Here is a 12,147-nt window from a genome sequence, read left to right as displayed (position 1 = left end):
TCCCTGGAACTGAGGAAGGAGGAGCTGGGGGCCTGAACTCCTCAGTCTGAGGGAGTAGGGGACTGGGGACCAGGATGCCTGTGACCTCCACAGCCAAGAACAACTGAGCCTGTACACCAAAGCTTTTATTGGGAGTGGGGCAGGGCAGGATTTACAGTCACAGAGACAGAGACACAAAGACACAACCCTGCACCGGGAAGAAACACCCCTGTCCCCTGCCCCATTCCCTTTCATGGGATTCTGTGACTTCTCTATAGGTTCCCCAAATTCTAAGCTGAAAGAGGGGTGTCTAAGAGGGGAAGGATCCCAGATTTTGAGTCATTAAGCCCCTGAGGGACACGACAAATGGCCACTGAGAAACTGAGGGTAGTTCGAAACCACCCAGGAGAATAAAGTGCGAGGAATCGGGGAAGGGGCATCATGAAACCACCACGCGGGAGTTCAGTGGTGGTGGCTTCAAACCTTCGAGTTCATGGACTTGAGCAGCCACTATTTAGACCTGAAAACCATGTCAGAAAAGTGCATGGGGTGGAGAGGCATATTGTTAAAATTGCGATTTTGGCTGTTTCCCCAGACATTATGCTAAGCTAGGGAGAAGAGGGTCTTGGGAAATTTGGTGCTTTCGCAGAATCTGCTGGTAGGGGAGATGTGAAGTGGGTGAGGAAGGGGGGACTTGAAACTGCCATTTTCCCTCAGAAACGCTGGTGAGAATCAATCCCTGGAATGGCGGGGGACGAGTGATTGGTTAAGCCAATCTGGAAGATGCAGAACCGAGTTGGGACAGATTTGAAACTTCTAGAGGAGGACCTTGAATTTTTCTGAAAGGAGAGGGGAGCTGGGAGCTGAGTGATCTCAAGGGTTATCCTGAGAGTCCCTGGAGATAAAGGAAAGTGGGGGGTGGGGGGTGCCTCAAAACCACAAGAGAGAGTAAGAGGTTGAACTGTCCATTCAAATAAAGCCCTGAAAGGAGAGATTTGAAACCACTGAGGCAGAACGGGTGGAGAGGGAACCTTTAGGGGAATTTGGGTATCCTTGAAACTGTCAGTCTGCAGCTTCACTACCCCTGAGAGGCAATTGGGAAGGAAAGAGGATTTGACAGCACTGGGAACAAGGGAGAGTGCTTCTTAGGCCTGAGGCAGGACAGAGAGGAGCGGGGTTCGTTGACACTGTCACTCAGGCCAGAGATGAGTGGAGTGGAGGTCCTGGAAACTGCCATTCAGTGGGAGGCACATGGTCAGTAGTCCCGGACAGGGGGTGGGGGCCTGGGGGGCTGAAATGTGCTGTGTGTGGCCCCATAGGAGGGAGGTGGTGCAGGGGGTGCCCCCGGGGGCTCAGCCTCATCCTCCATTTCGCTGTCGTCACTGCCAGCCAGCTGGTCATGGCCAACAAATCCACACTTCTCCTCGCTCATCTCCTCAGGCTCTGCCCACGGCTGCTTCTCTCCAGAAGCAAAGACCCCGTAGAAGATGACACCTCCATAGTGCACCAGGGAGGCAATTAGGAACACGTACTGCCACTCCTCCCGAGTCTGCAGGGGACAACAAGGCTGAGGTCAAATGGGAGGACAGAGAAACAGAGGCGGAGAGAGGGGGCGGCCTAGAGGAAGGGAGGCAGAGACCCAGAGAGGCCGAAAGGGCAGGAATGGCACCCCAGAGACAGCGCCACCACGTGGTCAGTTAGGTACCAAGCACATACTTGGAGGGCGAGTGAGTCAGGACTGCGGTACCGACCTTATGCTTAGTCATGGCCCCCACGATGATGGGGCACACCATCCCCGACAGTGTGCCCACGCCGTTGGAGATGCCCATGAGGATGCTGGCGTAGCGCGGGGCTATGTCCAGGTGGTTCACGTTAAACCCTGGCGGAGAGACAAGTCGGAAGACGTCGCACCGGAATCTCACTCCACTGATTCCCACTGGGACGTTCTCAACCCTCTCGCCTCCTGGCCACTCATGTTCCACCTTTTGTGAGGCTGAGAGGCCCCGTTCCTGAGCCAGGAAGTTCCCTACAGAGCTGACCAGAGTCCCCCCAAGCTGCGGATCCGCGGTTCTCACCAGAGATGGCGAAGCCGCTGAAGCCCACGGCTAGGACCAGGAAGGAGATGGCCACGCCCTTGGAGTGCGAGTAGCCGACCACCAACAGCAGCGTGGCTTCCATGCCGAAGCCTGCGGAGGAGGGGGACCGCGTCTCCTAAGTGTCGGCCGGAGCGGGGCGCAGGATGCCCCACACCACCCTTCCAGACCTGCTCCAGCCCCAAACCGCCTCTCTCCGCCCCAGTCTGGCCACCTCCACACCCAGGATTCCTCGCGCCCTCCACGCCACCCGCGCCCACCCTAACCAGGCACCTACTTCTCCAAGACCCAGCCCTGACCACGCCCACCAGCTCCATCGCCCCTCCCGTAGCTCCACCCCTTGACTAGGCCACGCCCCGAACACGTAGGATCCCTGCTGTGCACCTTCACACCTTTCCCTCAATCCCCACTCATGAGTTTTTTTGGTTTTGGTTTTAATTTTTGGTTTTAATTTTGGTTTTAATTTTTAATTTTTGTTTTAAGAGACGAAGTCTCACGATGTTGCCCAGGCTGGTCTCAAACTCCTGAGCTCAAGTGATCCACCTGCCTCTGCCGCCCAAAGTGCTGGGATTACAGGCGTGAGCCACCATGCCCTGCCTGTTTTTAAATTTTTAATTGTAATTTTAATTTTTCTAGAAACAAAGTCTTGCTCTGTCGCCCAGGTTGGAGTGCTGTGGCGCGATCATAACTCACTGTAGCCTCGCATTTCTGGGCTCCAGCGATCCTCCCTTCTCAGCCTCCCAAGTAAGTGGGACCACAGGCGCGCGCCATCACGCCTAGCAAATCCCACTCGTTAGACAGCAGGCCCCCTAGACCCTGTTTCTCCTGGTGCCCTACTCATAGCGCCTCCTCATCACCTAGTTCATGTCCTACCACACCCAACTTCGCGCAGGCCTTGTCCTTCCAGGCCCAACTTGATCTCGCCTCTGCTCTACCCAGGAAGTCTCGCCCACCTTGCCCTTCCACGCGGTGGCCCTTGGACGGCCGCGTGACAGCCCCTTTCATTCAGGCCTGCTCTGCCCCGGCTCCGCCCTGTTGGCCACAACCCTTTGCATAGAAAGGGACTCCTGGGGCAGGCTAGATGGTTTCCGCCTGTAACCACGCCCCATCACCTCTCAATCCCGCTCTGCTCCACCCAGGCAGGCTGTCCTAGAGCCGGCCCAGGCCCCGCCCCACTCACCCCCGCAGTTCATCAACTTGCGCACGTTGGTGGTGGACATGATACGGCGGCTCCTCAGGAAGTCCGCGATCTGGCCGCCGATGGGCACGATGATGGTCATGACCAGATGGGGCAGAGCGGACACCAGGCCTACCTGCGAGAACAGGTGTATGGGGGAGACAAGGGTTCGTGGGCACCGGCTCGGCGTCTCTGCCCAGTCGGTGCACCACCAGCTCCTCCCTGCCTCGGGATCCCAGTCAGTTCCCTCCCGCCGACCCCTCCGCGCCCCCCGCCCTCTCCTCCAGGGCTCTACCTTGCTGATCTCGAAGCCGAACACTTCTTCGAAGTAGGCGGGCTGGGAGATGAGCAGCAGGTAGAACGTCCAGCTGCGGCAGAAGTTGGCCACGATGATGGCGTAGACTGGCATAGACGTGAAGAAGCGCCGCCAGGGAGTGCTAAACTTCTGTGGGGGCGAGGGGAGGGCCGCTAAGACAGAGAGCGGGGCTGAGGGCTTCTCCGCGTCTCTTCAGGGACCCCAGTATAGTTCTGCGAAGACCAAAGGATCCCGACCGCACTGAAACTTCTATGGACCCAAAGGCGCGAGCTACACCATGTTGCCGTAAGGACCCAGGGATCCTAGCCTGAAGGCGACCCTTGAGTGATGAAGGGGTCCTGGCCATATGGTAGCCTCTCAGATCCTCAGGTGTCCGGGCCCCTCAGGGACCTGTCTTTTTCCTTTTTTTATTTTATTTTACTTTTATATTTTGTATTTTGCGTAGAGACGGGTTCTCGCCATGTTGTACAGGCTGGTCCGGAACTCCCGGGCTCAAGCGATCCTGCAGCCTCCACCCCCCAAGTGTTGGGATTGCAGGCGGAAGCCACTGAGCCTGCCCTAGGAGTCTCTTTTTATGCAAAAATGCCCCAAAATACAGCCTCAACCCAAGGTCTAAGCAAAACCCCACATTCTCTCTTTTTTTTTTTTTTTTTTTTTTGAGATGGAGTCTCGCTCTGCCGCCCGGGCTGGAGTGCGGTGGCGCGATCTCGGCTCACTGCAAGTTCCGCCTCCCGGTTTCACGCCATTCTCCTGCCTCAGCCTCCCGAGTAGCTGGGAATACAGGCGCCCGCCACCACGCCCGGCTAATTTTTTGTATTTTAGTAGAGAAGGGGTTTCACCATGTTAGCCAGGATGGTCTTGATCTCCTGACCTCGTGATCCGCCCGCCTCGGGCTCCCAAAGTGCTGGGATTACAGGCGTGAGCCACCTCGCCCGGCCGCAAAACCCCCACATTCTAATCTCTTCTCTGCTGGCTTTAACCATGCCCCGTCAGTGGTTCTAATCCCGCTCAACTCCCGATCTAACCCTGCCCCCAGCACCTGCGAATCCCGTCCTCCGCGGGTTGCAACCCGCCTCCAAGGATCTAGCCCCTCTCTTTGCGTTCCAGTCCCGTCTCCTCTAGAGTGTGCAGGAACCCTTCCTGATCTACACGCTGTGCAGGTTCGTGGCCTACTATCTCTCCCCGCCCCTTCCGCGAAGACTTGGGCCCGGACCGTGAGGGGGTTCATGAGTTTCGCGCTCTCTCCGATGGCGTCCTCGATGTACTTGCGCTCCTCCTCCGAGATGCTGGGATGCAGCGCGGGGGACTCGTAGGACACGAGCAGCCAGAACAGGTACCAGAAGATCCCGAAGCTGCCTGGGGGGGTCAGGAGGGGGATGGGAACGGGGTGAGGACCGGCCCCGCTCAGCCCCAGCGCCACCCGGAACTAGGCATCCGGGTCCCTCACCGTAGACGTAGAAAACAGAGCTCCATCCTGAGTACTGCACAAGGACCCCGGCGAGGGGCATCGCGACCACCGCCCCAGCATAGGAACCTAAAGGGGAGGATGAGGGGGAGAGAACAGGCCCATCTTCCCTCAGATCAAGGAGTGCGGACCCCCCACCACTCCCACCTTTCCAGACACAGAATTACAGGCCACAGCCCCTCCTCCCTCAGACCCAGGAATCCAGGCCTAGCCCCTCCTCCCTTGGACACAAGAGTTCACGCCCCCAGCCCCTCCTCCCTCAGATCCAGGAGTCCAGGCCACCAGTTCCTCCTCCCTCAGACCCAGGAGTCTAGGCCCCCAGCCCCTCCTCCCTCAGACCTGGGAGTCAAGGTCCAGAGTCTCCTCCTCCCTCAGACACAGGAGTTCAGCCCCGCCTACCCCCTCCTCCCTCAGGCCCAGGGGTCCAGGCCCAGCCCCTCCCCACTCAGACCCAACAGTCCAGGCCCCAACCCCTCCTCCCTCAGATGCAGGAGTGAGGATCCCCCGTCCTCTCACCGCAAAAGGCTGTCGTCGCCAGGCGACTCCGTTCTAAGGGTGGGGCCCATTTGCTCCAGATCCCATGGCAGGCGGGGTATGTGACGCCCTAAAGAGGAGAAAACCAAGGTCACTGAGAAAAGGTGGGGTCCGAGCGAGGGCAGGGTCGTATCAGGCGGGGATTTACCTCTACCAACCCCTGCAGGATCCTCACGAAGATGACACAGCCATAGTGGACGCGGGCAGCCGAGGGTATCAGCATGTTTAGAGTGGATGTTGCCACAATAGCAAAGCCGAAAACCCTGATGGGAAGGGTCAGAGAAAAGGATCCAAGCTATCCAGCCATGCCCGGGATTCTGCCTTTCCCGTCCACAGCAAGCTAGTCCCAGTGGTCCCCAGGACCCCAGGTCCCACCACCTCTCTGACTTCCACCTTCCTCAATCGCAAGCCCCACCTTTCTCTAAGACCCACCCTCAAATCCAGGCCCCGCCCACTTCCCAGAGGCAGCCCCCAAATTCAAGACCACGCCCTCTAACTCCACGCACACAACTATAGTTACCGCCCACTTTGAGACCCCACCACTGTACCTGTTGGCTGCAAATTTTTGGCAGATAAATCCTCCCGGAATCTGAGTGACAATATAGCCCCAGAAAAAGGAGCCGTGTATGAGGCCGACAGTCTCTGGATCCCAGCTGAACTGGGCTTTCTGGGGGCCAAAACGTACATTAAATCAGCCGCCCTGCCCCAAGCTCTGCCGCTCCACCAATCAGCACCCACAGACTTAGAGCCTCGACCTATCAGCAACAAGGAACCCCTCCCACCTCCAAACTTCTGCCAATCAAAGCTCACACTATCTTTCTGTCAGTTAAAGTCTATGAACTCCGCTCTTCCACGTTGCTAGGGCCTATGCTGCCTTAACAACGGGGTCCATCACCACCTAGAAGCCTTGCTTTGCCTGCTTCCTTGCCTCCGTGAAAGCCTAGGGGCCCATGTATGATGATGACTCTCTCTACTTCTATCCAACTTATGAGCGTTTGCGGAGTGACCTGCACAGGGTCCAGGCAGGGACTCGAAGCAGCCAAGGGGGCGGACCAGATTGAAAGGGAGCAAGGGGAGGAGCTTCGGGTAGGACAAAGGCCCCAAATCAGGACTCTTTTCTGATGCAGAGGCAAGGCGTATGCTGAAATTAAAATAAGACAAAGGACAGGGCGCGGTGGCTCACGCCTGTACTCCCAGGACTGGGAGGCCGAGGTAGGAGGATCGCTTGAGCCCAGGAGTTTGAGACCAGCCTGGGCAACATAGTGACACCTTGTCTCTACAAAGATAAAAATAAAAATGTTAGCTGGGTATGCTGGCGCGCTTACTGCTCAGAAGGCTGAGGCAGGAGAGTCTCTTGAGCCCAGGAGTTCGAGGCTGCAGTGATGGTGCCACTGCACTCCAGCTTGGGCGACAGAGCAATGGCGCCACTGCACCGTAGCCTGGGAGACCCTGTGGGTCTTCAGATAAGGGACAGAACACATGGAGTGGGACGTAGGCAGTGGCTTCAAAAAAGGATCAAATTAAGGGAGGAACCTAGGATGGGACTGAGATTAAATAGATGTGACCCGGGAACATGAGTTTGGGGTACGGGTGTGAGCAAAATTGCTAGTAGGTCCAAAATGGGGCAGAGGCAACCCCTAGGGAACCTGATGTTGGGGCGGACTCTACGTTTTTCAGTCAAGCCCCTGGAAATAAGGGCGGGACTTCATTTAGATCAGGACGGGGCTTAGGAAACGGAGGTTGCCCCTAAGGCGAGGTCAGAACCAAGGGGCACACGGATCGGGCGGAGCTATTCCGGCAGCGTTTCGGAAGGGGAGTGGCCTGGACGTCTGGTGGGTGAATGTGACGTCATGGGGGCGTAGGCGGAGGTCGGTGAGCGGGGCGGGGCTCTGCAAGGACTCAGGCCTTGAGCTACCTGCACCACCACGTGGCCCCCGCGGTGGGTCGTGCTGTTATTGACCATGGAGACGATGGCCACGCCCAGGTTGCAGCGGATGCCAAAGCTGATACAGAAGCCCAGACCACTCATGATGGCGATAATATAGCGGCGAGGGAGGCCGAAGCAGGTGCAGTCCACCACCGGCGGGTCCCGGGTCTGCGTGGTCACCGGGCGCCCATCCGCACTCAGCTCCAGCGTCTCCGCGCCTTCCTGCCGCTTCTCCAGAAGACTGCGGGACAGCAAGAGCCAGAGACTCGGAAGTCCAGGCCCCCAGCCCCCTCAGCCCCAAGACACAGGATCCAGGGCAAAATCTGCTTTTCAAGATCTAGAATTCTAAGCCTGCACCTCCTCCTTCACCAACAGTCCAGGTCCCTGACTCCCTTGGCCCCCCGGGATCCAGAAATCCTCCATCTCAGACCGGGAATTCAGGCTCCCAACCCCCTCTTTCTTCACACTGAGGGTCTTCAGTCCCCTCTGCCAGCTGTGTCAAATCATTCAACTCAGGAGATTTAGACCCCAGACAACTCTTTGGGATTCAAGAGCCCGTGCCCCCACTCCAAGGCTCAAAGACTCTCCAGCCCCCTCTCCCGGATAAGAGTCTATTCGAGGAAGCAAAAGGTGCTAAGGAGATGCTTCAGCAAAGGTGTCAAAAGAACAGATGCTTCTCAACCACGTCTGCTAGGGGGTGGGGAGATGTCCAGGACCCTGGGAATCCAGCAGCCCCTCCTGGGCATCCCTAGGGAACCCTGAGCCCAGGCTGTCAGCCTAGGGGGTAGGGAAGGGAGTGGCGGGTGGTGTCCTGGCAGGGGACAGATGGCCCTGGTAGAGGGATTGGCTCATTCCCCAGCGTGACTCTCGCCCCCGCCCGTTCTGGATCCAGAATCAAGTCTGTGATGACGAAGAGGGTATTTGGAGGTCTGCCTCAAACCCAGGGAGAGGCTGCAGAAAGAGAGAGGTGCCTTCAGACAGGTGTAGAAAGACCCAAAAAGAGGGTGACAGAGATGAGGGGAGCTGTACAGAGGCCCAGAGAGAGGGGGTCACAGACAGAAGAAGGGAGAGAGATCGGGAGAAAGGGTAACAGAGATCTAGAGATGAGGAGACAGAAACCTGGAGAGACGGAGAGAGTAACAGGGGAGCAGAGACCCACAGACATAGGGGGACAGAGACCCAGAGACATAGGGGGACAGAGACCCAGAGAGAGAGGGGAACAGAGACCCAGAGAAAGGGGACAGAGACCCAGAGAGAGAGGGGGACAGAGACCCAGAGAGAGAGGGGGACAGAGACCCAGAGACAGAGGAGGACAGAGATCCAGAGAGAGAGAGGGACAGAGACCCAGAAAGGGGAACAGAGACCCAGAGAGAGAGGGAGACAAAGACCCAGAGAGAGGGGGAGAGAGACCCAGAAATAGGGGGACAGAGACCCAGAGAGGGAGGAGGTGGAAACCTAGAGAGGGAAGCAGACAGAGTCCCAAAGAGAGGCAGGGATAGAAACCCAGGAGATAGGACATAGATGCAGAGAGAAGAGAACAGAGATCCAGAATGCAAGAGAAAGATGGAGAGTCTGGGAGACAGAGGATAGGCAGGCTGGGGACGTGATTTGTGAGGTGCGGCCCTTCTCTGAGGTGGGTAGGCAGCCAGGGGATCGGGCTGGATCCCAGGAAGGGGCTGGAACAGATGGAGGCGAGGGAGACTGGGACGGGGGAGGAAGGAACAGCCAGACGGTCCAGGGGGAGGGAGGTGGAAGAGCTGCGAGAACACAGCAACCCCTCCCCATCCTAGAACTTAAGGAGGTGGGGAGGGGCAGTTAAGAAACAGGGGTGGGAGAAGCCGGGGAGTGGACAGAACCCAGAAGGAGTAGGAATGAGACCACAAGAGGAAGACGACAGACAGCCAGAGATAGGAGGGACTGAAGCCACTAGGATAAATAGTAGAGGATGGTAGGAACTCCCCCTACCCATCAGAACACGTCACCCAATGAGATTAGACTTTGACCCAGGTTGACATCAGATGATATTTGACCCTGAAACTCAAGATGTGATTGCAGCCCCTGAAATGTGAGATTCCTTGTTAATATGAGGAGATGTCAGATCTCTAATCAAGGCTGTCTAAACAGGGGGTCTCAGTATCCCACATCTATAAAATGAGGGCAAGGGCAAAAATGCAAGAGAATGCAAGAGGGAACTTCAAGGTGATATCAATCATTTTAGAGCAAGAGGACCAAGGATGCAGAGATGAAGGTGTCCCTGATGCTTTGCAGGGGACAAGGACAGAGAGGGGAGACCCTGGATGGAAACCCCCTCCCTTCCCTGGAAGCCAACTCAGGCCTGGGGACTTGGCAATGAGGAAAAGCAACACTTAGGAGGCCATTACCCCAAATCGAGATGTCTCAACTTCTCTCTCTCTGTGCTTCTCTCAGGATCTCTGTCCACTCCCCTACGTCTGTGTCTCCTTATGTCCCTGCTCTCTCTTCTCTTCCCATTGTACAACTAAGGCAACTGAGGCTCGGGGAGCTGAAGTAGCACTCCAAGATCACAGACTTCACAAGAACAGCAATGGGACCTGATCCCCTAATGGCCCTCGGCATCCCCCTGCCCAAGACCCGGCTCTCAGAAAGGAGGCACCTTGGGTTCTCTTCTTTCCAGCATCCGTTCCCCCATGTCCTTGTCCCAAGTTGCCCTGGGTGCAAGGAAGCTCCCCACCAGCTGTGGCATCACTCATCTCAAGGAAGATCTCTGTTCTAGGCTTGGGAGGAGACCGACCTGGGTTCAAATCATAGAGCTTGTACTCATTCACTGATCCCCCCAGCCCCAGAAAGGAGCCTCAGTTTCCCCATCTTTGTCTAGAGGATTAAATGTGATCAACGTGTTCTCTCTAATATGGGGTATACCCCTCTCCCTCCAACCATCAGAGCAAACCCCAGGCATTGGAAGCAAATGCTCTTCTCTGCACAAACTCCCTGCTGATGGTCCTGGCCAGAGCCCGGGGGTCTCTGGGGACCCAAGAGGTAACTCAGAGAGGTAAGAGTCAGGAGAGATTGACTGTGAGAAACCCAAGCACAGTTGAGAAACAGGCAGAGACTGAGGGAGGGGGCCTGAGGTACACATCCCTCCCGCTGCCACCCCCCAGCCCCCTCCACCAGCACGTCTCTTTCTCTCTCTCTCTCACTCTCCTGACTTCACACTGATGTATTTTGAGAAACTCGTGAAAGGAGGCGAGAAAAAGGGTGGGGAGGGGCTGGAAAATTGGAAAAAGAAGGGGTGAGGTTATCTCAGCTTCCCCTCCACCGCCAACCTCCGTCACTGCGCCATCCTCCTGCCCCCCCCCCCCATTTCTGTCCAGCCTTATTCTTGTCTCTTATGTTACTAGAGGGTGGGGTAACTTTGGAGCTAAGAGGTGATCTGCAGCAAGCAAGACTGATGTTAGACTTAGCAAAGCACCCCATGGCCTAGTGAGGTGGACTGAAGCTCAGTGAAAGACAGGGTCAGGGCTGTGGCCCAAGGGGACAGGGCCTGAGGGCATGGCGGCAGGGGCATGGTGCTGATGAGGCCATCTCCTTCGTGCACTGTGGCCAGATATATTTTTAGGCTTTTCCGCAGCTGAGTAATTTATCTGACTTAGAGCCAAAGCTGGAGTTGGGGGTGAGAGCTTGTGGGGAGGTGTCCAGGTTATCCTGAGGGACACTCGGGTCACTGGGGTCATCAACCTGGTTGGGAGGGAGTCCCTCTCAACTCCAGCCTATATCCTTTGGGAAGGCTGTTCTACCCCAGGAGCCGAAATTTTCGGTCTCTAACTCCTTTCTCTCCCAGGGACCCAGGGTGCTCTGACTTCTTCTATCCAGCTTAACCCCCTCAAGGACAACGAGCTATGAGCCCCAATCCGCTTTAGCTGCAGATTAAACTCCATGCCAGACAGAAACGGGAAGAGACACAGAGAGACGGAGAGACCCATGGTGGGAGAATTAAAACCCCGAGACGGGGACAGGGATCCAGAGAAGTGGGGACCAGAGATTCAGGGAAGAGGAGAGACCCAGAGAGAGGGGAACAGAGACTCCGAGTCAGGGGTTGATAGAGATCCAGTGAGAGTAATGGCCAGAGAACCAGAGAGAGAGGCACAGAGGCGCAAAGAAGCGGAGGCAGAGATCTAGGGAGAAGGAGGGGCCCAGAGAGAAGGGAGTGGAGATCTAGAAAAAGAGGGAGACGGAGACCCAGAGAGAAAGGAGGCAGAGACATCCAGAAAGAGACGGGGACAGAGACGCAGAAGTGGTGGGGGAGGGAGCCAGAGACCCGGGAGAGAGGGATTTACAGCACCAGAGAAAGAGTGGAGCAGGGTGGGGTGGAGTGCAGAAAAATGAACAGGATAATGGACAAGGCTCGACCAGGGAGAACGGCGCCGTCGGAGCCCACGGGAGAAAACTGGACAGATGGGTGGACCCCCATGCCGGGGTATCGCCCGTTCATCTGTCAGTCTGCGCCCAGGTGGGAATTAGCATCCTCCTCGGATCCTCCCACTCTTCTTCTCCCGGGACCCCTGCCAGGCTCACCGGTGCAGCTTCCCGAGAGCACGACCCGCTAGCTTCCGAAACTCCTCCTGGCGGAACTCCATGGTGGCGGCTCCTGCCGCGGGTCACCCCGCCGGTTCCCCCCCG

At 56.9% G+C, this 12,147-nt stretch overlaps 1 protein-coding gene across 1 annotated transcript; it reads right to left on the bottom strand.

The window, feature by feature from the left end:
- Positions 1 to 104: 104 nt before the first annotated feature.
- On the bottom strand, positions 105 to 12,147 carry SLC17A7 (solute carrier family 17 member 7). The gene is made up of 12 exons (XM_017882203.1): positions 12,043 to 12,147; positions 7,480 to 7,732; positions 6,113 to 6,231; positions 5,713 to 5,827; positions 5,547 to 5,634; positions 5,013 to 5,099; positions 4,779 to 4,921; positions 3,545 to 3,694; positions 3,253 to 3,385; positions 2,055 to 2,165; positions 1,731 to 1,858; positions 105 to 1,528 (listed from the first exon to the last, which is right to left on the bottom strand). Exons 1-12 carry the CDS (start codon positions 12,102 to 12,104, stop codon positions 1,235 to 1,237), a joined length of 1,683 nt encoding a protein of 560 aa, XP_017737692.1. The 5' UTR covers positions 12,105 to 12,147; the 3' UTR covers positions 105 to 1,234.

This window comes from Rhinopithecus bieti, unplaced genomic scaffold, assembly GCF_001698545.2.
Source record: "Rhinopithecus bieti isolate Rb0 unplaced genomic scaffold, ASM169854v2 scaffold_12070, whole genome shotgun sequence".
Lineage (NCBI taxonomy): Eukaryota > Metazoa > Chordata > Mammalia > Primates > Cercopithecidae > Rhinopithecus > Rhinopithecus bieti.
The sequence above is the reverse complement of the archived record's forward strand: the minus strand, read 5'-3'. Positions and strand labels throughout refer to the sequence as shown.